We start from the raw sequence: 25,993 nt of genomic DNA on the forward strand, positions 1-25,993 counted from the left end.
AATGTGCACGTCGTCAGCTATCCTGCTAATCACCACTAACCATTAACGAGTCTTACTTATTGAGAAATCATGCAGTGTGTTAAACATTAAATAGGCCTATACCTGATTATGCGTCTCTCTTTTTAGATTACATTACTATTTACTAGTCTTTACTATGAGAAGCTCATGAACCGCCCGGTATTTAGTCGTACGAAGACTACATCAGGGCAATTTTGTCCTAAAGTTTCGATTTACCCTAAGTCTAATTTAGATTAAATAAAAACAGAAGTTTTTTTTCAAATGGAATTAAAGAGCAAACCTAAAACTATTCGGTACTAGTGCATTATATGAGCCTTTCTAAAAAGTCAAGTTTGGTTAATGTTAATGTAATAAAATAAAATAGGATTAATATATAATAGTTTATAAACAAATTTGGGCTTTATTTTTGGAAATTCGGGGGGGGGGGGTAAAGCATAGCATATATTAAATACGTAACCTAACCTCGGTACCCTTATCCTTCCCCCCTTAACCCCCCCCCCCAAAAAAAAAACAGGTTAAATATCATAAACGCAGTGAAAACCACGCTTTGCATTGCATTACTCTATAGCGGTCTATTGTATTAACCCTTCTGGCGGGTTTTTCGAGACTGGTTTCCTTGTAAAGGCCCATATAACGCACCAGTATCAACTATTCCTCATTTGACGAAGCTGCCCCTCCTCAACAGTGTGTTCTTTAAGCGGAAGTTTTATAGTGCTTTAAAATTAATTGTTATTAAAATTCAACGGCCCTTGTGTCGAAAAGCTGTCCTCAGATATTTGAGACAAAATGTCAAACTCTAGCGTAAAGGAAGGTTAAGGAGGAGTAGTCTTCCTCATATATGTATTAATTTCTGTTCGTTTTGGGTTTTAACGTTACCGTTCACTTTAATTTACAAAAATTGTTTTTTTATTTAATTTCTATTCGTTGTAATAGCATGTCCAGGGTTACGCTAAAAATGAGAGAAGCTACCCCCATCCTAATCAAACCTGACTCTTCAAACAAATATTTTACTTTTGTACGGCAATGCATCGGGAAAAAGAAGTTCATTTAGTTTGTTGGCTTTTCGAAGTGAAGTATTATTATTCAAGTGAAACTATTGCCTCCACAATTGAGGGCTTCCATACATTTTGAATTCAATCAATAATTCCCATCAAGATCACACTCCTTTTAGAGAATTTAATTCATGTTTATAAAGCCACACAAAATTTTCATGTTCTAACAGCAATGATGAACCACTCCAAAATTAGTACATTTTGCATATTTAGAATCAGCGTGAATAATAGATTTCGTGGTTGCATAAATTGTAATCAAAACTTCGTTTCTTAGAGTTCCGATTTCTATTGACAAGGGCCCCTCTTTGCTTAAATTTTGTTACTACGAGCGGTTTATTCCAAATCTATATTCAATGTCAAGGAGGCTACTACTAGCCTACCTTCTTCAAACCCCGTTTGTTAAATTCAAGTTTAATGTTCATACAAGACTGCTTTGATAATAATAAATTATCCATGAAAAACCGACCCTTTCGAAAATTTATTAGGAGTAGGTTCAAAAATCTTAAAGATTAATTTTGGGTTCATCATTTCCACGGTTTCCAAGACAAGTTATTCGAACAAAACTCTTTTACAGCAATGTTCCCAATGAAGGCCAATAGGGGGGGGGGGCCGGGAGCAATGCCCGTCGAGAGCCCCCAACCCCGGAGGAAAAATTCCTTGTGGCATTCATGACCCCTTCCCCCCGTGTCTTGTCCCGGTAGGCATATGAATTTAATCTTTTATGGTACACAGAAAAATATTGTCTGCAATAACAGGGGAGCTACCATCCCGCAGCACTTAGCTTAATTACGGTACTATACTAATAGCTTTATTTAACTTATTTATCGAATTAATATTTTAGTATCAAATTTAAATTTTGGAACTCAATTTTAGGCTGATCAATCATTATATTTTAAGAATAACAATTGCCTTGAAGAATACATATGTTAATCTTTTACTTAACTATAACCGTTTGTCCTTGCTTATATTTTGGGTTGTTAAATAATGGACCATCAAAAATATGAGTAACAACTGATGCTAAGAAATTGTAAGCAATTGATCTAGCGGCTGAAAAAGAGATTTGAATTAATGACATAAGAACTAAATACCCTAGGTCGTTAAATGCCGCCTCATGCTTTGGTATACCTCCCATAAACGTTTGTGGCATAAACTAAGAATATCTTGCCCCCCAAAAAATAAAAACAAATCTAGATCAGTGCTTAGTCATTATTGTAAGGCTTTTTAACTATACTATGAGGGTCATTACGCCTCCTTTTTCGGCAATAATCATTAATTAGATTATGTGAACATTTGTCATAAATTATTACCGGGCTTAAAGATAACCTTCTGATGACTGCTATTTCTGACAAAGCACTTCATTCAAGCAATTTTGGACGAAGATAATTGATACGAGCAGCTTTACTTCCAACGGGTCATTCTCGTCAGCCTCAGTTCTAAAAAGTTTCCCTGTTCGTCCCATCGACCTATTACGGTTTCTTGCAATCTGAGAGAACTCTTGGAATACTCGTATAATCTTCTTCGCACCTTGCCTCTGGGATTGTTTTGGACAGAATCAGCTTGGTTTCCTACCTTGGCTTTGATGCAGCCCCGTTTATCAAATAATATCTTTTCTTCTTCTCAATGCTTCTCGAAATAACCAAACTATTCACCTTGTCAATTTGAAGCGTGAGGCAAAACAAGGCAGAATTATCAAGCTATAACTTGGTAAATACTCATATACGAGTAGAAAATACCTCCACTCCCAATTCTTGAATCGAATTTGATATCTATCTGCACGTGTAAAATAGCCTAATTTTATAGAAATACTCCATAAAAATTCTCCGTAAAGGCAATTTTGACCAAAAAAAGGATATAAGTTTCAATATTTATACGTTTTACTGACGGGAAAAAAAAAATGTAGGGTTCGAATCCATGACGCTGTGATTAAGAGTCTTATCGATAACACGTTCTACCGACTACGCTAGCAGGGCCTGCTTGGTTAGTTTTACCCCTTAGGTGCAGTTATTTCTGAAAATGAACGGATTTCTTATAAACGCATTTTCCCTAGAGCTGACGGATAGAACTTTTCGTTTCTGGTTCTTTTTTTCTCAATTACTCCACCTGTGTCACATATCTTTGTATCATATGGGTCATGGATAAATTATTATTATCATCACAACCAATTATTGCATAGCGTCATGTAAAAATTTTTACTTACAGGCTTTTCATAGGGAACTCTACTCGAATTAGATATTATTTTTATCATTGCAAATTAGTGATTATATAGCTAAAGTTAAGTTTAACATTTTCTTTTATTAAAGAAACAGTTTCAAATAAAGATAAACACCAACGTTAAAACTTATAACAGACAGGTATCCCTCTGTATATGAGAGGAGCTGCCACCCATTCAGCCCTAAGTTCTGCTAGAAAGCTTCACTAGGGGTTTACCAAAGAGCATTTTAGACTAAATATTGCCAGTTGATAATTCCAAGTGTTTTAATTACCCATTGTCTTTCGAAACATTTGGACGTTTTATGGCGTTGACATAAACAAAATCTATTTATATGCTCTTTTAAATGTGTTGAAGCCACACTACTCTTGGGCCATGAGATTGCTTCTTGAAGTATTGGGGGAAAGTCACACTTTTGTGTAGAGAGTGGAGGTCGCGGGGGTGGTAGCTCTTCTCATATACAGGATGATGTATGCTCATTTTACGTTTTAATGTCTCTTCTGAATTTAAAAAGGGGGGTTTTCCTTAATTTATTTTGTTCTTTAATATATTCAAGTCTTTCCTAAATGTCAAGGAACCTGGCATTTAAGGGGAACCTAGTCAAGCCCACACTCTTTTCACTAAAGAACAATTTCGCAGAACGATCCTTCGCGAAGAAGGGCTCATTTAAGTATTAATACTTTTCAGAATAAAGTCAAATTTTCTTAAATAAGAGGGTTGGCCGTCACCCCCTATCACCCCTCCCCCAATTCCTTTACACTTCGATATTTCAAAATTAATAATTTGTCTTAACAGCCATTCCCACGATAAGAGGAGGACTTTTATACAGTATTAGACTACAAACCTCCAGTGTATTCAAATACATTCCTCTGAATGAAAGAAGGTCAGGGTAAAATCCCTTTCCATATTTATTCAAAGCAGCTCTCATGGATATTTTAAAAAGTTGGGCGTAAAATTTTACTTCTTTATTCACCTCAGCCCAAAGATAGCTGGTTTGCAACTATACAATAGTCCACAGCCGTTAGTTTTACGGGATAAACAGTTTATATTAACAGTTAATTTTTATGGATTGCATATACACGAACAAATGCGCCTCCGTTAGATAGAATAATCTCCGGAGAATAGAATAAAAAGGAAAAACTATTTACAACACCGTTTGATAGTTTCATGCCAACGCATTCAAACTTTACTATAGCGTGAGGTCTTTTGTTACCTGTCACTAGAATCTAAAATCTACGAATATTTTTCTTAAGTATAGCCCCAATAGTTAAAACGGGTTGTGTAATTCCTATTTTTAAAACTATAAAAATCAATTTTACGAGCTTATTTTGATACATTTTATTTTAAGCTTTTAGTGGGCAAACTTAGAAACTTTAAGACGTGGGCACGACAGAGAAAACGTAATTTTGATTCAAATCTTAACAATAAAAATATGGGACAAGTTGAGTAGAAAACCCCACCTCTTTTACTATTTGTAGATGAAATATGGTGGCCATATTTTGCAACTGTTCTTCAGGAAAAAAGATAAGAATCTTTATTGTGGTTAAAAAAAAGTTTCTTTCTTGCAAAGCTGTGTGGTAGTCAAAGGTAATCATCTAATGGGAAACTATTTGTAGCTGGCTAGATAGAGGAATTTATTGGACTTTCTAACAGTCTAAACTTCAAGATTTTCAACAGCCATCTTCAAAATGAAAAAAATACAATTTAGAAACATTTTTATTGTTAGGATACTCTGCAACACGTGATCCCGTGCATCCTATGGCTTCTGGCTCGCCATGTTTCATGATACCCTACGATCCACATATGAGATAATATTTGGCAGTTATGTAATAGGAGTAATCTGTTATTTCTTTCTTTGCTTTTTTTCTTTCCATAAATGTGACAATCTTTTGCAATTAATTAATTGGCCTTCTCTATTCTTTTTCTGCTGTCATTTTTTCCCATGTTCCCAGAGGCCGCAGTTGAGATTACCCTTTACAATTAATTAATAGGTTCTATCTTTTCTTTCTTTCTTTTCTTTCCAAGAATGAGATAACCCATTGCTATTTAGAAATGTACATTGTGTGTACAATGTACAATGTTTTTCAGTACAGTTTTACACTGGCAACTTGGCGAGGGCTTGAGACAGAGATAGATAGCTACTATTTTTGGCACCCATCTGGTACCAAATTTTTTAATTTTAACTTAAATCTTCAAATTTTTTACGGGGAAGGTTCAGGGACTGAAAGTGCCGGCCAGGAGGTTTGCATTTCCTAAGGATTGCGATTAAAATTTTTATAAGCCTCAAGAGCTGTGATACCTTTACCAGCTCCTGCTGTTTCTAGTGGAACTGAACGAGTCACAAAAATGATAATTTCTGATTTGAAGCTAACCAAGTATTCAGTTGGATGATCATTTAGCGATCGAACTCCTTTTCAAATATCTGGTTTTGTAGTTTAAAGTAACTTTTTTCGCTTTTGAATCTATGATAAAAAATTTATTGATTTAACACATTGCCCCGATACACCCGTCTAGAAAACTGACCATCACAGCCTTGAGCAAAATTATAGAAGTCTGAAATAGATGTCAGTGATAGGCTATTTAGAACAGCAAAGGCTGTCGGTGATTGATGGTTGAAACAAGAAAATCTGACAGTAATTCCTCTCAGTTATTCTTGTTTAATTTGAACTTGTTTAAGAGTTTCGGACTTCTCCCTATATCTTATAATCACTTAAATATATTTTTGCATGCGCCCCTGAAAGGATGTCCGGTCTTCACCATGTTTGTTTTTATATTAACTCTGATTGTAAAGAAAATAAATACCTCTTCTGTATGTGTACACTCCCTCTTGATTTTGAACATCTGGACATTTTGCTTTCTCTAGTATGCTATCTAAAGTGGCTTTGGAATGTATTGTTGTGCTTACTCGTCTGTCCCGATACTACGAAAATAGGAAAGAAAATTAATTATTAAACTCAAACAAAAGCATTAATGTTCGATCGAGGTGGAATACTGGGGCAAGTAAGCAATATAAGAATATCTGGGGTCTCTGCTACAGGCTCCTTAAGATACTTTCTTAACCTTAGACAAAATATAATTAAAGAGAAAATTTGGCGGGGCAAATAAAAATCCAAAACCGAAAATAATTACCGGAGCAGAAGCAAAATGGCATTGCTAAATATCGGCTAAAACTTAAATATTGCAGCAAAATTCGAGCCGAAGGAAAATGTGAAACGTGAACAGCCAATCAAATATCTAATAAATAACGTCTTAATCCTTTTTGCAGGCTATCGGTTAAGTAAATGGAAAATTTTTGTTAAAGTAATTTTTCAACAAACTTTTTTTTTCACAAATTGTAATAAGATGAGTTTCTTCTTGTTTTCGTTTTCCTGGACTTTTTGAGTTTGGTCAGTTACATTTGGTACCCTGAAATTTTTTTGAGTTCGGTCAGTTAAATTTGGTACCCTGAAATTTTTAATTTATGTTCTTCTCTGAATTAAATATATGGTTTAATGATAAGGTTTATCTCTATAAGAATATAAACTGTTGATACTTTTTAAAACAAACTTAAGAAATATTGTAGTGTCAGTTTTCCATAAATTATTTTTATATAAACTCTATTCCCTAATTTTTCTTCTATAGGCATTACACACAATCAGTAGGAATAGTTACAAGTTCGAATCTTACTAGATGCAATTAGCTACATCATATCTTTACGACTAAAAAATTAACAGCGTGAGTCAAAACTTTTAATTCTCAGCTGATTCATTTATTGGGTGTAACCTCAGGTATGATCTTATCATTAAATTGCGCTTGCACATGGAAGTGATTTGACTTCGCATTGAGATTCTGCGATGAAATTTGAATGGGTTAAAAATCTGTCATCAAAGCTCAATCAACAACTTAAAAATTGCATTTAACTGTTTAAAATAAAATTGTGTATTACGAGGTGTAGCGCAGTGTAAGTTTGCATACGCCCGGTTACAATGTCCAATACCGGGTGGAACTGTGCACCAGGTAGCGAAGAGGAGGAAACCTTGAGGTGTGTTAAATGCAAATTCAATCCTTACAACCCACATCGAAAATTTAGGTTTAGTCCCCCCCCCCTCCCACAACATATGTGCACCCTAGGTAGGTAGTTTGCTAGGCTATTTCGTTCAATACCCCTTGCCAGAAAAAATATTGTACCTGCTGCATCAAATTCTGCTGCTTCGAAACTACAGGACTGGGGCTTGGGTAAAAATTTCAACGAGAGTCTTAAGGAAAATATTAGATCTTTAGCGAGAGTATAGGCGAGAAAATATAATATCAGTAAAATTGGAAGGGGTTAAAAAGGGTGCGTGGTCATTATTCACTCATCAGTTTCTACCCAGGTGGGAAGCGATAGACATCACTAACGACTTTGAAGTAAAAAAAGAAGAGCAATAAGATGAAAGATATTGTTAGATCAAAGAAGGATTTAATCTCTTAAGATGACATATCTCCCCCACAATGAATCGCATCCATCAATCACCTCGTCATTGAATCTACTTAATGCTAAAAATATTGATGCCAGTGTCAAGTATGACTACTACGAACAATTTCATCCTCAACAACCCCAGTCGCAAAAAAATATACACTTTCAAATATTTTCCAGTGAAGATTATTTCATCGATTTATCATCTACATTTATTGGAGAAGAAAAATTCTGACAATCAAACTCCCATCGCTACCGACGGTCTATCCTATGAAAACTGTATCCCACAAAGCTTGTTCAAACAAATTAATGTATTCATTAATGGAATATTGGTGAGCACTAGCACAAATTTATCAAACTATGCAAGCTCCATACAATTTATGTTGATGACTCTAAAGTCGTACAAGGAGTTGAGAGAACAGGCACTGGGTCATGATTATAGATGGAATTTTGATACTGACGGTGAGTTAACTGCTGCAGTGAATCACCTCGGTGAGCACTAGCACAAATTTATCAAACTATGCAAGCTCCATACACTTTATGTTGATGACTCTAAAGTCGTACAAGGAGTTGAGAGAACAGGCACTGGGTCATGATTATAGATGGAATTTTGATACTGACGGTGATTTAACTGCTGCAGTGACCCAAGAGTATCATTTAGTTAGGAAATTAAATCATGAAATATCTAATATATCTCAATGGTTGCCTCCCAATGTTAAGATTGACATAAAGTTACAACTAGCTCCAGCCTGTTTCATTTTGAGAAAAACAATTGCTGCAGCATCTGATGCAAATGTCAATATCACTTCAGCAATTCTTCATGTTCGAAAACAACAGGTTATGAGCTCTGTTGCATTTTAAGTGGAAAAAAAGATAACCAGTGGTAACAATATCAAACTTCTTTTTCCTCATACAGTCACAAATCAACCTCACATTGCCAGTGGTTCTCGTAGTTATACCGATTCGTCATTTATCAATGGAGAAAACCCCTCGAAACTCGCCTTGGGCTTTGTGAAGAGTGCTAGTTCCGTTGGATCCTGGACCGCATCCCCTCACGATTCATTTTTTTTGGCTTGTCCAGCCTTGTGTGCAAGGTGAATGGAATTACCTTGTACGCTTTGTCATTTGATAAAAAATCTTACAGAACTCTGTATGAATTGACTTTGCAATCCCTAGATCATGATTCATAACTAATTGAAAATGGAATAACCATCATAATAGAATAATCAGCGTATTTAATATGGATCCATGCATGTCCAAATACAAATCCTTTTTATACCATCGGACCTCCTTGAAAAAATTCCAAGTGTTAGCAACACTATTATCATTGTTAATAGCAGTCAGTCAAGCGTAAAGACTGGTCATTGGCTATGTATCTTTCAAACAGCAAAGAATATAGAATTTTTGATCCCCTTGGTCAATCATATAAATTTGTACACCCCACACATCAACAACTTTATTGAAAGCAGTGGGAAAACTATTATTGAAAACCAGTTGAGAGTGCAGGATTTAACAACCAAAAGCTTTGGCTTTCATGCACTTCTATATTTCATTTTCAGATGTCGTGGCTATACTTACAACAATTTTCTAAGCATTTACGTAGACAACCCTCGCCTGAATGGTTTCCTAGTGGACAATATTCTTTCATGCCTGTATAATATTGGTTTCAGTGCCCTACAAATAAAATGTTCTAAAAAGTATGTGAAATTGTTAATTAATAAAATAATGTATATGCATAAAAAATTACATTTTTCTCCTCTTTAAATTTCTTCTTCTACGTATAGGTACTTGTAGAGAACAACTAATGCTGGTAGATCATCTGAATTTACTGTATATTGATCTTGGTGTGCTGCAATGTCAGGGTCAGATTTTCTACAGTACAATGCAACTTCACTCTTACTGTATATCTTTGTACAGTCAATGATACTATTTTCATTCATATTGTAAAATTCACATTTTGAAATTCGTTTATTTGAAGCAATATCACATATAGTTTTTTCAAATGGTGAATCGATTTCTGTAACAGCCAAATAAAAATCAGTTGGGATAAAATCTTGGTACCAATTGTCTTCGCAACGATGACGTAGAAACTAAATTCTTTTGTTATTCTAACAGTTGAATCGTAGACCTGATTCTTCCTCCCAAAACAATTTAAAACTACGACGTTACCAGGCTCTTAGAAATAAACTAAAATCTATTTTAGGATTCTCTCCAATAATACCAGGATAGGTATTCTCCCACTGACTACATTTATCATAGTGACAATTGGAGCATAAGAGTCCTCTAGGGTTAGAGTCACAAATCTCTTCAAGACAGAAATTACAACCTTTAATTTACACTGTATAACCTCTATGCAATTTACACGGTTTGCATAAACTACACTTTTCATCATACTCGTCAATAATTGTACAATTCCCATTTGATCACCAGCTGCCCAGTGTACACATGCATAGTGCATATGTATAGAAAATTTTTGTTTCCTGTGTTGACACTCTCACCGCCAAAATGAAACTGACATACGATCGATAAATTGAGAGAGAGAGAGAGAGGAGTTTTGTTTCGATTAATATGTCAATAAATTGTGTAAATACGTATGGACAACGACATAAGTTTCTTACAATAGTCCAAAGATGGAAAATAATTTCTCAAAATGTTGTTAAGTATTTTTTGAGAAAATATTTTACTTTGAAAAGATAACTCTAGAAAATCATTATCTAGAATCAAACATTTTTCCATAATCAGAAGATTCAGCATAATTATGTCTTTCCCAAATTCATCCATTTTTCGACCCTAACACTCTCACAACTGATTTCAGACTACCCAGTTTTCTTTCTACTTCAAGAGTAGTCGGTAACCTACCATAAAATATATCTTCCATTTAAAAACGTTTTTATTATATATGATTACAACAATAATAATCACTCAATTACTGTTACAACTTATTCTCCTCAATCTACTTCACTATTGTATGTAAAGCAGATTTACGTCTATTTATTTGCACTATATCAAGTTTTGCTGTAAAACATAACTGCTCCTCCAATTTAAATTTGCCCAATGATATCACATATCTTGCATGCATATCATCCCATTCAAGGGTTAGCCGGGATTCTCTTCTAATTTCTACTGCTACGTTTGGTACTCTCGTCTTTGTATCATTGCTGCTACTAGCTCCACTATCAACTTCTAATAGTGTAAACATAACACTCATTTTTTCTAATATAAATATCTTGTCAAATAATAGAGTATAAATAAACTGTTCTCTCTCTGAATTCGATTCTCTTACTAATATGAATTATATTGAAAATACGTCCTCATATTGAATCTGGTTGCTATGGCCTCATGGCTATGGTATCTTACAAGTAATAATGATGCATAAATTATGTGCAATCAGTATTTACTGACATGGTCTATTCCCTCAGCCTGTTAGTTCAGTATTGTATTATACCCCGAATATAACCTGTTCGGTAGGTTTACATAACGTTCGCGTCATATTGTATACCAAGTTGGTTCGAATTTAACGCGTTTGGTAGGTTTATACAATGTATCTTTCAGAGTACTAGGGTCTATAGTCGCTTTGTACGATGCATCTTTCGGACCTTTAACTCTTATACTACTCCAAGCTTTCATGTGAAGACATTATAAAGACGTTTGCTTTGAGAAAAGCACGTAAAGTTAAATTTTAATCTACGGGATAAGATTGACTGTGTATACTGTAAATTGTATGTGTACTGGGTCACCAAGAAAATGTTGTTACCTGTAATCTTAAAGTTTTTTTTGAACCTTATTGTACATATTAGGATTTACATAGAAAAATATATTAATGATAGTAAAACAATTAAATAAATATAGTCTCTAGAGAAGTAAAATATCCATAATCTGATATCTATAATGAGCTTGTTGACTGGGGGCACCAAATGCCATTCTTGCCCCAGACGCTGACCGGTCTAGATCCATCCCTGCATAAGTTTTATATGGTCTAAAAAAATTAAGTATCTCATAAAAAATAACGCCTTGGTACTTCTAAAAAAAAACAGTAGAATGCACTCCATTAATAATATACCTTCGACATCTTCAATTACATATTCGAGGGTAATACGTTTTAGAAGGTACAAACACCACAAAATTCGATTTTTGAAGTTTATTTTCTGCTTATGAACCTTGTCCGCTTCTCAATCAAACGTATGTCATGCTCAACTGCATGGACTGATTCTTCTTCAGTTCGCAAACATGCTGTAGGTTAGTGTCATCAGCAAACGCGACTAATACTTTTACAGGGTCCATATTTGGGTCTCCAGGATTTCCGAATCAGCAATATCAGGCGAAAATCTGCATAGATCTTTAATATATACTGCAAATAATAGCGGACCATGGAGAGATCCCTGTGAGACTCCAGATTCAACTGATCATATTCATATGTAGCTTGGATTCCATTGTTTAAATATTCAGAGCTCCTCCTCTTATACCGGCATTATCTAATTTACACACTAGAATTTTATGGTCCACAGAATCAAACGCCTTTAAAACATCTACACATACAGTAGTTACTTTAAAATGCTTATAAAGGCCATCATCAAGTAATGCTGTAAGAAACTGAACTGCAGGCCCGGAAGAATGTTGTTTTCAGAAAAACCAAAGTGGTTCTTAAAAAGAATTCTTTCTTCTCTAGAAGTTTCTCAATCCTTATGCATAAAACCATCGCCATTATTCTAGCTATGATTGGAAACAGCGACATAGGTCTATAGTTGCTATTATTTTCTTGGTCACCTGAATTAAAAATTGGTGCTATTTTTACAGTTTTAAACGACTGAGTGAAGAATACATATTAAGACACCCGTTAATACATTCAACAAGTTAATCTTTAATTACTGGGAAAACTTCATTCAGGATACACAGGTAAAAAAAATCTGATCCAGCAGAACTATTCTTCATTCCAGAAATCACTGTTGACGCTTTACTTTGATTTGTCTTCTGTAGCCCCATCGTAAGTCAGAACATAGTAAATTTGTATTAACAAAATAGCAATCGTTTCTACGAGAAGTTTTATGTAAGAGTTTCTAAGCTTCTTGATAACAAATCTGAGACTAATGTTGCTACGTTTAAAGTCCAAAATTTAAAAATCAAGTAGATGTTTCATAAATAGCGCTTAATTTTCTCCAACTTGGGTATTTATCGATTTTGGGCTTGGTAAGTATATATTTCACAAAAAACGACTGATTTTCACGAGACTTAGTGTTTAAGGGTTTGAAAGCTTGCTAATTATATGGGCCTAAGGCTATTATTACACTATGGAAATAACAAAAAAACACATTCCATAAACACTTTCTGATTTCTACCAACATTGGCACTCAATGATTTCTGAGCCCTTTAAATAAAAATAGACGTAAAAAATTTAAACAAGGTAAGTAATCCAAGAATTACGCTTTTGGTGTTCCATCTCTGAAACACCCCCTCCTTACGGCCCTTTTTCCCCAAAGACATTCGGTCAAACTTTTGAGATAGCCATTTGATTCAGCATAGTTGAAATATTCAATTATTATGCTTTTGGGTATGACATAACCCCCCATAGTCCCTGGGGATAGGGCTGCAAGCTACGCAATTTTCCCATTGTTAACTAATAGTATTTGTTACTGGAAACTATAGAGAATTTTTTTTTGGGGGAGGAGGATATTTATGACGGGGAGGAGAGGATTTTCCATGGGAAGAATTTTCAGCGGAGAGGAAAGTTTCCAGCAGTAGTTTTCATGTTGAATTTTCACACGAGGGGAGGAAGGATATTTCCCAGCATGATTTGAAAAACGGTCCGAAATTGAATAAAAAGTTTTTGTTTAACTGAAAGTGAGGAGCAGCATTAAAACTTAAAACGAACAGAAATTATTCCGTATACGAGGTGTGCTGTCCCTTCTTCAACGCTCGCTCTTTACGCTGAAGTTTGACTTTCTTTACAATTCCTTAAAAGTGCTGCTCAAACACAAGGGCCGTTGAACTTGAATAAAATGTATTTCTAAAAAACTTTACATTTTAGTGTAAAGAGCGAGGGTGAGGAAGGGGCAACCCCCCTCCTATATGGAATTATTTTGTTCGTTTTCAGTTTTCATTTTGATCCTTACTTTCAGTTGATTTTTTTTTTTTATTCAGTCCCATGAAAGATGAAGAGGGAATTTCAGAGAACAGCTTGTGCAGCAGTTTGAACCTACAGCGAGGAAATATTACTATGAATGAACAAACGGAACGTATAACAAATTTAAATCTAAAATAAACAGTGAAGTAAACCTAATCTGAAAAATATACTAAATATCAATGCTTTGTTTCTCAAACACAAAAGGCTAGAAGTGTTATTTACTTTTTCCTGATAGAAAAATGATTAGTTTTTTTTAGACTGAATAGGACTCAACTTCAAGGATTTCTTTTTTTTGGTTATCAATATATTTGTAACATTTATTGATTTTGATTATTTTAGCATGTAAATACATGAGTTCTTTTTCTTCTTTTTTTAAAATCCTTTCTGTCAAAAGTAGATACAAATCAAACAGTTCGTGGTAACGAACTGTAAGTAAGGAGCGACCCGGCTCAATGGTAACCGAAACTCTAGAAAACGGGTTTTTGATACCAATAGATACATCAAAAGAATCAGATTTCAATGTTGATTTCAAATATATAACTTTCATCAAGTTTAGTGCAACCCATCAAAAGTTACGCGCCTGAGAAAATTTGGCTGATTTTCCGAAAAAGGGGGAAAGACCCCCTAAAAATTATAAAATCTCAATGAAAATCACACCATCATATTCAGCGTATCATAGAACCCTATTGTACAGGTTTCAAGCTCCTATGTACAAAAATGAGGAATTTTGTATTTTTTGTCAGAAGAAAGATCAGGGACGCGTGTTAATTTTTTTTTTCTTTCCCCCAGGGGTGATCGCATCGACCCAGTGGTCCTAGAATATCGTGAGAGGGCTCATTGGAACGGAAATTAAAAGTTCTAGTGCCCTTTTTAAGTGACCAAAAAAATGGAGGGCAACTAGTTCCCCTCCCACGCTCATTTTTTTCCCAAAGTCACCCGATCAAAATTTTTAGATAGCCATTTTGTTCAGCATGGTCGAAAATATGATAACTATGTCTTTTAGGATGACTTAATCCCCCGAAGTCCCTGGAGGGAGGGCTAAAAGTTATGAACTTTACACAATGTTAACATATAGTATTGGTTATTGGGAAGTGTACAGAAGTTTTCAGGTTTTTTTCTGGTAGGGGGGGGTCGGGGGTTATGTTGGAGGATCTTTCCATGAAGGAAGTTTTCATGGGGGAAGGGAAATTGCCATGAAGGGGGCACCGGACTTGCAGATAAAACTGTAGATAAAACTTGGTAAGAAAAATCAATGCCTAAGTAATTTTCATTTTTAGTTAAACATAAATGAAATTCTAGCGTTTTTGGGGGTATGAGGCGATGCAGTACCACACATATCTGTTTGAAAATTAACTGATATAAAAAATCTGTGAAAACTAGTTCAGTTTTACTTTAAAAGAACCCTTGTTTTTGTCACAAAATAATTTATTTAGTTTTCAGTTAAGCACCAATTACACTTAGGGCTTTTAGTGGATTTGATGGGTGGAAACAGCTCATTGTTTATGGTAAAAATTTTCAATACAGAATATTTGGGAAAATTAATCAAGTTATACAATTTAGGAAGACCCTTATTTTCGTCACTCTATTTTTCCTTTAAATCTGTTTCTTTTAAACGTATAGAAAAACAATTGCCTAAACAAATTTTCAATTTTACCAATCTACTTTGTTTTCAGTATAACACGCATGATATTTTGGTGGATAGCCTTTTTTTGGAAGGGGCGGGGGGGCTAAAGGTTGCACTACCACACTTATTAGCGGTATCCCCAGTTTGTTATGAGATTGGGTTCATTGTTCATATTGTAATTTCTCTTCGTTTTAGGCTTCATTTCTGGATTTATAGTAATCAGAAGCCTCAATTCTTACTTTTCATAGGAAAATCCTGTTTTTTAATTTAGTAACTAAGAAATAATAACTGGGAACTTGTTAAAGTCAAACAAAGGGTTTAAATTATCCAGCAATATTTGTTCATATTTCTTTTGCCCGTCATAATTCTCTAGCCCACTATTCCAAATTCGGTGCTTTCTATTATAGTCCAGATTTGTCTCTTTCTTTGTCTTTTCTTTTTTTCCATTTTTATCTTTGTTGTCTTATTCTTGAGGCTTCATTATTCTTTGTCTTTTTTCTATTTTTAATGTTTTGGTCAGACCTTAGCATCGTGACTATGTACGTAATCAATCACGGTTATTTAAGGGTCCCATCGATCACAAAAGTAATAAATTGCTTACTATCAAATCCAAATTTTTCCAATTTTGCCTATATTTTTCTTTTTTTTCTGCGTTGTTAGGTTTTGCTGATTATCCATTATTTTTATTCTTAAAGAATTTTGCTCCTGGGGTTGACAACATGTTTCTTACAAGTTTTTTCGGTACTGTTGCATTATATGTACACTTTTATATATTGTACCAGGAAACCAGTCACGAACACCACGTCAAACTGGCTATTCTCAAGAGACCGCTATACATAAATGACTGCAAAGCCGTGGTTTCTCAATGAGTTACATTATTTAAACGATTGTTTTTGGCGTTTAACGGGGGAAAAGGTACCTAGGTTAGTTTAGTTTACGTATTTAATATATGCTATGCTTTACCATCCAACCAACCCCCCCCCCTAATGTGCAAATATATAGCCCAAATTTGTTTATTAACTATTATATATTCATCCTATTTTATTTTATTTTTTTCCATTAGCATTAACCAAACTTGACTTTTTAGAAGTGTCCATACAACGCACCAGTACCGTTTTATCTGTTTAAATAAATTAAGCTTAGTACAGATAGTTCGACTTCCCTATTACTTCCCCGTTCTTCTCTAAAACATAGTTCCTTAAAGTTTTTTTTTGAACTAGATCACGACTAAGGGCAAAATGTGTTAACACGACAAAATATATCCGTGCCCAATTACTTACGAATATAGAATAGTAAATCATAAAATTGTAAAGCATGCAAGATTTAAAATTATGATGGTAAAGTCCCGTCATCCATGAAACAGCAGCCCTTTGTTAAATGACTGATTAAACAAAGCTAGTATAGGTCATATAAAAAAAACGATTAAGAAAGATAGGTTATTTATTTTGTTGATATGACTCATCCAGTCATCTTTCAATTCATGATTTTAATTTTGTATCAGCTCGTCACATCAAGATGTCTGGGTAAAAGTGGGCGTTGAAGACCTGTAAAACTTATAACTGCATGGTCTGACTTGAATCAAGTGTTTTAGATTATCAAGATACGGAACCACTCTTAGGTTAATGGCTGTATTACGTGATTTCCCACCAAAATACCCTTTGCCTCGTGTTTATTTAGTACAGACCACCCATCCCATTTAAGGTTTTTGTGTGCTAACTGATTGTTCTGCTTGTCTAATAAAATTTTATATGATGACCCTAACGCATGCCATTCCTATTAAAGAATTTTATGAAATTTGCTTATTGTTGGAAGCCCCACTCTCTTAGGTTGAATATAAGTCAAGTAGATATCTTAAAATCTTAGTCGTACAAGTTTGACGTTAGACTTCCCAGGTAAGTAGACACATATCTCTCATATCTTTCGCTTAATTCACGCTATTTGTCACTTACTAACACAGTTATAAAATCCTTTCCCTATCAAACAATTCGTGGTAACGAAATCAAACAGTTCGGGGTAAAGAACTGTAAGTAAGGAGCGAACCGGCTCAATAGTAACCGAAATTCTAAAAAACATAATTTTGATACCAATAGATATATCAAAAGAATCAGATTTTTATGCTGAGTCTTACCCATCAAAAGTTACGCGCCTGAGACAATTTGCCTTATTTTCGAAAAAAGGGGAAAACACCCCCTAAAATTCATCGAACATTAATGAAAATCACATCATCAAATTCAGGGCATCAGAAAACCCTACTGTAGAGGTTTCAAGCTCCTATCAGCAAAAATGTGGAATTTTGTATTTTTAGCCAGAAGAAAGATCCCGGATGTGTGTTTATTTTGTTTTTTTCCCCAGGGGTGATCGTATCGACCCAGTGGTCCTAGAACGTCACGGAAGGTCTCATTTGAACGGAAATCAAAAGTTCTTGTGCCCTTTTTAATTGACCCGAAAAATAGAGGGCAACTAGGCCCCCTCCCACACTCATTTTTTCCCAAAGTCACCCGATCTAAATTTTAAGATAGCCATTTTGTTTAGCGTGGTCGAGGAATACAATAACTATGTCTTTGAGGATGACTTAATCCCTTAAAGTCCCCAGGGGAAGGGCTGCAAGTTATGAACTAAGCCCAATGTTCACATATAGTGTTGGTTATTAGGAAGTATACAGACGTTTTCAGGGGGATTTTTTCTGGTAGTGGAAATGGGTGGGTGGGGGGTTACGTGGGAGGATCTTTCCATGGAGGAAGTTTTCAAGAGGAAAGGGATGTTGCTATGAAGGGGACGCCGAATTTCCCAGCATTATTTAAAAAAACGATCAGAAATTAAATAAAAAAACAAGTATTCAACTGAAAAAATTTTCAACTGAAAACTTTTCAACATCAAAATCTAACACGAACAGAAACTATTACGTATATGATTAGGCTCAGGCCACCCCTTGTCAATACCTCGCTCTTTACGCTAAAAATTTCTTAATACTTTCATAAGACCTATTCATTCTAATTAACAGCCTTTGCAATTAAGGTATCATTCTTATAGAATTGGAAAAAAAAAATCGAACTTAAGCGTAAAGAGCGAGGTATTGACTAGGGGGTGAAGACTCTAATATACGTAATAAAAATATACGAATATAGAAGTTCGTTACGTAAGTTTATTCGTAAGTTACGTATATTTATTACTAATAAAAACGTTCGTAAATAAAATTAAACAACTTTCGAGGAAGCCATTTATCCAAAACAAAGTAAAATTAATATACAAATTTTGCTTTAATTATTCGTGTACGGTGAGCCAAAATCAAAACCGGTATTAATTCAAAAACTTTCAGAAATTAAATAAAAAAAAAGTTTTTTTTAACTGAAAGTAAGGAGCGACATTAAAACTTAAAACGAACAGAAATTATTCCGTACAAGACTTCTTACTCAAGACTTCTTATTCCGTACTCTTCTTAGAGTTTTGGTTACTAATGAGCCGTGTTGATCTTTTCTTATAAAATACAAAAGACTGAAGTTTTTTTGTTTTTTTTTTAATACAAAAAGTGTTTTTACCTGAAAGTAAGGAGCGACATTAAAACTTAAAACGAACAGAAATTATTCCATATATGAAAAGGGTTGTCCCCTCCTCAACACCTCGCTCTTTACGCTAAAGCTTGACTCTGTCACACAACTTTATTTTTAAAACAATAAAAAAACCTTAGCGTAAAGAGGGAGGCGTTGAGGAGGGGAAAACCCTTTTCATATATGGAATAATTTCTGTTCGTTTTAAGTTTTAATGTCGCTCCTTACTTTCAGGTAAAAACAACTTTTTGTATTAAAAAAAAAACAAAAAAACTTTAGTCTTTTGTATTTTATAAGAAAAGATCAACACGGCTCATTAGTAACCAAAACTCTAAGAAACGGAATTTTGATATCAATAGATACATCAAAGAATCGGTTTTTTATGTTGATTAATCAAAAAAACTTTTTTGCACAAAATAATTTTTCCAAAAAAAATACTCCATTGAACCAAAAATGAAGAAAAATAGAATCAAATAATCTACCAAGCATACAACTACCACAAATCAGTATCAATAAATAAATGAAACCCAAAACAAACGGAAATTAAAATAATTCAAACTCAAAACGAGCAGAAATTAATCTGAGTAGGGTTCTAAACCCTATGCTTTCTAAGAGCCAGAAAATAATTTGTACTTTACTGAAAAAAAAATCAAATGAATTTACTGAAAAATATGTGCATTGTCAGTTTAATATACATATGCTGATATGTATTCCTTAAAATCTGAATTGATTATTGATTTCTTAAAGTTATAAAAGTAAAAACATTTAAAAGAATTTTTTCAGTAAAATACAAATTATATTCTGGCTTTAAGAAAGCATAGGGTTTAGAACCCTACTCAGATTAAAATTTCTGCTCGTTTTGAGTTTGATTTATTTTAATTTCTGTTTGTTTTGGGTTTTATTCATTTATTTATACTGATTTGTGGTAATTGTATGCTTAGTAGATTATTTGATTCTATTTTTTTGCATTTTTGGATTTTTGGTCCGGAAAAACTTCAACGAAGGTGGGATTTCCGGCATGATTTAAAAAAAGCGAAAGGAAATTGAAGTCTTTTTCAAATGAAAGTCAGCTATATAAGGAGAATTTTTCAGGCGTAATCGTCCACAAGAGATTTTCAGGGGAAATTTTCAGCGAGGATGGAATTTTCCAGAGGGAATTTTCGAGGGAGGGTGCATTTTGCTTGGAATGAACTTTCCATGGAGGAATTTTCCGTGGGGAGAGGGTATTTTCCATAGAGGGGAGCCGGATTTCCCAGCATTACTTGAGAAAAACTATCAGAAATTCTATTTAAAAAACATTTTTTTTCAACTGAAAGTAAGGAGCAACATTAAAACCGAAAACTAACAGAAATTACTCCGTATATGAGGGAGGTTGCCCCCTCTTCAATAGCTCACTCTTTACGCTAAAGTTTGACATCTTGTCCCAATCCTTTAAGAACAACTCCTGAAGCACAAGGGCTGTTTAATTGGAGTAAAAATACTAAAAATTTTAGCGTGAAGAGCGAGGGATTGATGAGGGAGCAACTTCCCTCATGTACATAATAATTTCTGTTTGTTTTAATTTATAATGTTGCTCCTTACTTGCAGTTGAAAAACCTGTTTTTTTGTTGTTGTTGTTGATATAAAGAATCCATATAAGGAACCCTCGATAAGGATCCCATATAAATGAGATATATAGGTATCTAAGACTTATAGGAATATATGTGTCTCGATATTTTTCATTTTTTTTTTAATGGCTTAGAGATAACTTAGTTGGGTGTTAGGCGTGTTCTCCCACCCCGGAAAATTCACTCTCCCTCGGAAAGCCCTTTTCGGAAAATTCTCTTCCGAAAAATCCTCCCTCTGAAAAATTCCCCCGCGGAACATTCCCCAAACAAGCAATATTGAGCAGCTAAACAGAAGGTATTACAAATAACAATAATGAACAAAAGAATGGATTTTGGAATATTCTACTTATATTCCTAAAATAGAGGCAGAATGTATGGTGTAGAATATCCTATATTATTTACTTTTAAATTTTATTTATTTTTTTTTCAATTTTCGTGTTTATGGTGTGGCTGGTTTATCGTAGCAGGGTAAGATAAGGTAAAAGAAAATAAGCAGACAATATGAAATTGTTGACAACTTTTTTGCCCTATGATAGAAGTGCAAAGAGATAACAGCCTGAGACTAAGAAGTATGACTAATTACTTCCCGTGAACTTGGTATTGTACGGACCGGAGGCGTCACTGGCCAAACTGTTCGGGGGATGGGCAGTGGATTACCGACTGGCTGGTCAATTTTACCAACTAATTTGGTCTCTATTACTGCAAAAATTACTGCATGAAAAATTTTTTTTTGAATGAAAATCAATTTTATTATAAATATTTTCTTTTGTACTTAATATTGAAAATAAACATTAAAATTATAGTAAAATTTTGAATTGATGAGCTTTCAGCAATTAATATCATTATATATCAAATATTCAGTTTAATTTATAAGTTCTTTCTAAAGTTGTTCAAGATGAATATAATTTCACTAAAAACAAGAGTTTGAATACTGCCCCCTTCCTTAACTGTAAATAAAAATCAAAAGCCTACTGCGTCATTGGCGCTTAACTAAAAACGAATTATGATACAAATATTTTCTTTTCCAGTTCTTGCAGAATTGAAAATATAAATAAAAGTACAGTGAAATAAATTCTTCAACTGATGGATATTTCAACTATTAATATCAGTATATATCGAATATTCAATATGATGTTGTTTATACTTCCCAAGACTGTTCAAGACGCATACAGTTTTCAGTAAAGCGCCAATGACACAGTAGGTTCTAGATTATTACACTGATAGAAGGAGGTCATATCCAAACTCTTGTCTGTAGTGATTTTTGTTCGTTTCAAGTTTGATTTGCATATTCAATTAAAGTTTCACTTGTTTTAAGATTTAGCTATTAATTTACATTAATATCTATTGTATGTTTGTTTGCATTGATTGTTGATTTGATTTCTGTTCGTTTTGGGTTTCATTTATTCTTAAATAGTAATTTCTGGTCGTTTTGAGTTTCAATTTTAAAAGGTATTTGTATCTGCTGAGCTGAAGTTTAAAATAGCCTTTACTTTTCTTTGAAAAACTTTCAAAGAAAGTTTTTCGGAATTTTTTTTAATTAATTTTTGTTCGTTTTTGATTGAAAATCTTTTCAAGTTTTTAAAAATTGCTTATTTCAAAATCAAACTTTTTAAAAAAAACGTTCATCAAAGTATCAAAACTGGTGCAAAAGTAACAATATCAAAGTGAAAAATGGGTATGTGTCAACCTCAGAGTTTTCATTATCTGATGTATGAACTATTTTTAACAAAATGGCTATCTCAAAACTTTTATCGGATGGGTTTGGGGAAAAAAGGCGTGGGGGTGGGGCTACCTGCCCTTTGGTCTCTTTTGACTATTTAAAAGTGAACTAAAACTTTCTATTTTCAATCAAATGAGCCCTCTCTGAAGTTTATACGAGCATCCCTTCTATAAGAACCATATATACCCCCAGAGTATAATTTACAACGCCTGTCCCTTTGCCCTGGGGGTTGTTTTGACCCCGGAGTTTTAATATCTTATGTATGAGCTATTTTTTACAAAATGGCCCCCTCAAATTTTTATCGGATGGGTTTATCCATCCGATAAACCCAAAGGCGTGGTAGGCGGGTGGGGCTAGTTGCCCTCCGATCTCTTTTAACTCTAAGAAGATGAACTAGAACTTTTAATTTCCACTCAAATGAGCCCTCTCTGAAGTTAATGCGAACTTCCTTTTTATAAGAACCATATACGGCCCCAGGACGTAGCTTACAATGCCTGCCCCCCGGGCCCTGGGGCTTTGTCAACACCGGAGTTTTGTTATCTGACCTTTGAACTATTTTTAAAAAAATGTGCTATCTCAAAATTTGTATCGGATGGGTTTGGGGAAAAAAGGGAGTCAGGGGCTAGGGACCTTTGATCTCTTTTAACCCTTAAAAATTGAACTAGAACTTTCAATTTCCATTCAAATTAGCCCTCTGTGACATTTATACGAGCATCCCTTCCATAAGAATCATATATGTCCCCAGGGCATAACTTACAATGCCTGTCTCGGGGCCCTGGATGGTTTTGTCAACACCAGTGTTTTTTTTATCTGACCTTTGAACTATTTTTAACAAAATGGTTATCTTAAAATTTTATCGGATGCATTTAGGAGAAAAGGGTCGTGGGGGATAGTTGCCCTCTGATCTCTTTTAACTGAACTAGAATTTTCAATTTCCAATCAAATGAGCCCTCTCTGAAGTTTATACTAGCATCCCTTCCACAACAGCTGTATATGCCCCCCAGGCATGACTTACAACGCCTACCCCGGGCCCTGAAGGTTTGTGTCGACCCCGGAGTTTTCGTTATATGATCTGTGAGCAAATTTGAAAAAATACCTCTCTCAAAGTTCTTATCGGATGGGTTTGAGGAAAATAGGGCATGGAGAGGGGGGGGCTAGGTGACTCTTAAAAAGTGAACGAAAACTTTCAATTTCCAATCATATGAGTCCTCTCAGAGGTTAATGCGAGAATCCCTTCCACAAGAACAATACATGCCACTAGAGTATTACTTATAGCGCCTGCCTCCGAGCCCTGGAGGATTGTGTTGACTCTGGATTTTTGGTTCTATTATCTTTGACCTATTTTTAAAAAAATAGGCCTCTTAAAGTTTTTATCGGATGTGTTTGAGGAAAAAAGGGCATGGAGGGGGAGGCTAGTTGCCCTCTGATATCTTTCGACTCTTTAAAATCGAACTAGAACTTTCAATTTCCAATCAAATGAGCCCTCTCCGAAGTTTATACGAGCATACCTTCCATAAGAACCATATATGACCCCAGAGCAATACTTACAACGCCTGCCCCGGCCCCTGGAGGGTTGCGTCGATATCGGAGTTTTTATTATCTGATCTTTGAACTATTTTCAACGAAATGGCCATACGTAAAGAAGTTTTTGTTATATGATATTTGAACGATTTTTAACAAAATGGCTAGCTAAAATTTTTTATCAGATGTATTTGGGGAAAAAGGGCTTGGGGGTCTAGTTGCCCTCAGATCACTGTGACTCTTAAAAAGGCACTAGAAATCTCTATTTGCAATCGATTGAGTCCCCTTTGAAGTTTACACGACGACCCCTTCTATAGAAAGTGCCTCTCGGAAAAGAATAAATGGAGTGTGGGGGGAGGCTAGCTGACCTCCGATCACTTTTGACTGTTAAAAAGTGACTTACAACTTCCAATTTCCAATCAAATGAGCCCTCTATGAGGTTTATACGAGAATCCCTTCCATAACAACCATATATGCCCCCAGGGCATAGCTTATAACTTCTAACTCCGGGCCCTGGGGGACTGTGTCGACACCGGAGTATTTGTTATCTAAACTTTGAAATATTTTTAACAAAATGTCTATTTCAAAATTTTTATCTAATGAATTTAGGGCGTGGAGTGGGGGGGGGATTAGTTGCCGTCCGATCTCTTTTGACTCTTAAAAAGTGAACAAGAAATTTCAATGTCCAATTAAATGAGCCCTCTCCGAAGTTTATACGAGCATCCCTGCCATAAGAACTATATATGCTCCCAGAGCATTACTTACAACGCCTGCCTCCGGGCCCTGGGGGGTTGCGTCGACACGGGTGTTTTTGCTATCTAATTTTTTAACAATTTTAAAAAAAATTGGCTGTCTCAAAATTTGTAACGGATGGGTTTGGGGAAAAAAGGGCGCAGAGGGGGGCAGTTGGCTTTAAATCTCTTGACTATTAAAAAGTGAACTAGAACTTTCAATTTCCAATCAAATGAGCCCTCTATGGAGTTTATACGAGCATCTCTTTCATAAGAACCATATATGCCTTTAGGGCATAACTTAGAACGCCTTTCCCCGGGCTCTGGAAGGTTGTATTGACACCGGAGTTTTTCTTATCCGACTTTTGAGCTATTTTTAACAAAATGTCTATCTCAAAATTTTCATCAGATGGGTTTGGAAAAAGAAGACATGGGGGCGGTGGGCTAGTTGCACTCGGATCTCTTTTGACTATCAAAAGTGAGCTCGAACTTTCAGCTTCCAGTCAAATGAACCCTCTCTGAAGTTTATACGAGCATCTCTTTCATAGGAGCTATATATGCCCCACAGCATGATTTACAACGCCTGCCCCAGGGCCCTGGGAAGTTTTGTCGACACTCGAGTTTTTTTTATCTGACTTTTGAACAATTTTTAAATTAATGGCTATCTCAAAATTTTTATTGGATGCATTGGGGGAAAACGGGGGGGGGGGGGGGGGCTAGTTGCCCTCAAGTCTCTTTTGACTCTGAAAAAAGAAACTAGACCTTTTAATTTCCAATCAAATGAGCCCTCTCTGAAGTTTATACGAGCATTCCTTCCATTAGAACCATATATTCCCCCAGGGCATAACTTACAACGCCTGCCCTCGGGCCCTGGGGGCTGTGTCGACCCCGGAGTTTCTGTTACTTACTCTTTGAATTATTTAAAGAAAAATGGCTATCTCAAAGTTTTTATCGAATGGGTTTGAGGATAAAATGGCGAGGAGGGGGGGCTAGGTGCCCTCCAATCTCTTTTGACTCTTAAAAAGTGAACTAGAACTTTCAATTTCCAATCAAATGAGCCCTCTTTGAAGTTTATACGAGCATCCCTTCCATAAGAACCATATATGTCCCCAGGGCATAACTTACAACGTGTGCCCCCGGGCCTGGGGGTTGTGTCGACACCGGAGTTTTGGTTATATGCTCTTTGAACTATTTTAACAAAACAGCTATCTCAAAACTTTTATCGGATGCATTTGGGAGAAAAGGGCGTGGAGGGGGGGGCTGGTTACCCTCCGATATCTTTTGACGCTTAAAAAGTGAAGAATTTTCGACTTCCAATCAAATGAGCCCTCTCTGAAGTTTTTACGAGCATTTCTTCCATAAAAACCATATATCCCCCAGGGCATACCTTATAACCCTAGCCCTAAAGACTAT

General features: G+C 35.1%; 1 protein-coding gene across 1 annotated transcript in view; it reads right to left on the minus strand.

Moving 5' to 3' along the window:
* LOC148946825 (cartilage oligomeric matrix protein-like) overlaps nucleotides 1–25,993 on the minus strand; it is a 262,924-nt gene that overhangs the window by 198,597 nt on the left and 38,334 nt on the right. The window contains exon 4 of the mRNA XM_089096438.1: nucleotides 6,082–6,199. Coding sequence (XP_088952564.1) covers nucleotides 6,082–6,199 — 118 coding nt within the window. The remainder of the gene's footprint in view (nucleotides 1–6,081; nucleotides 6,200–25,993) is intronic.

This window comes from Artemia sp. Qi Xiang Cuo, chromosome 11 (genome assembly GCF_049724085.1).
Source record: "Artemia sp. Qi Xiang Cuo chromosome 11, ASM4972408v1, whole genome shotgun sequence".
Classification (NCBI taxonomy): Eukaryota; Metazoa; Arthropoda; class Branchiopoda; order Anostraca; family Artemiidae; genus Artemia; species Artemia sp. Qi Xiang Cuo.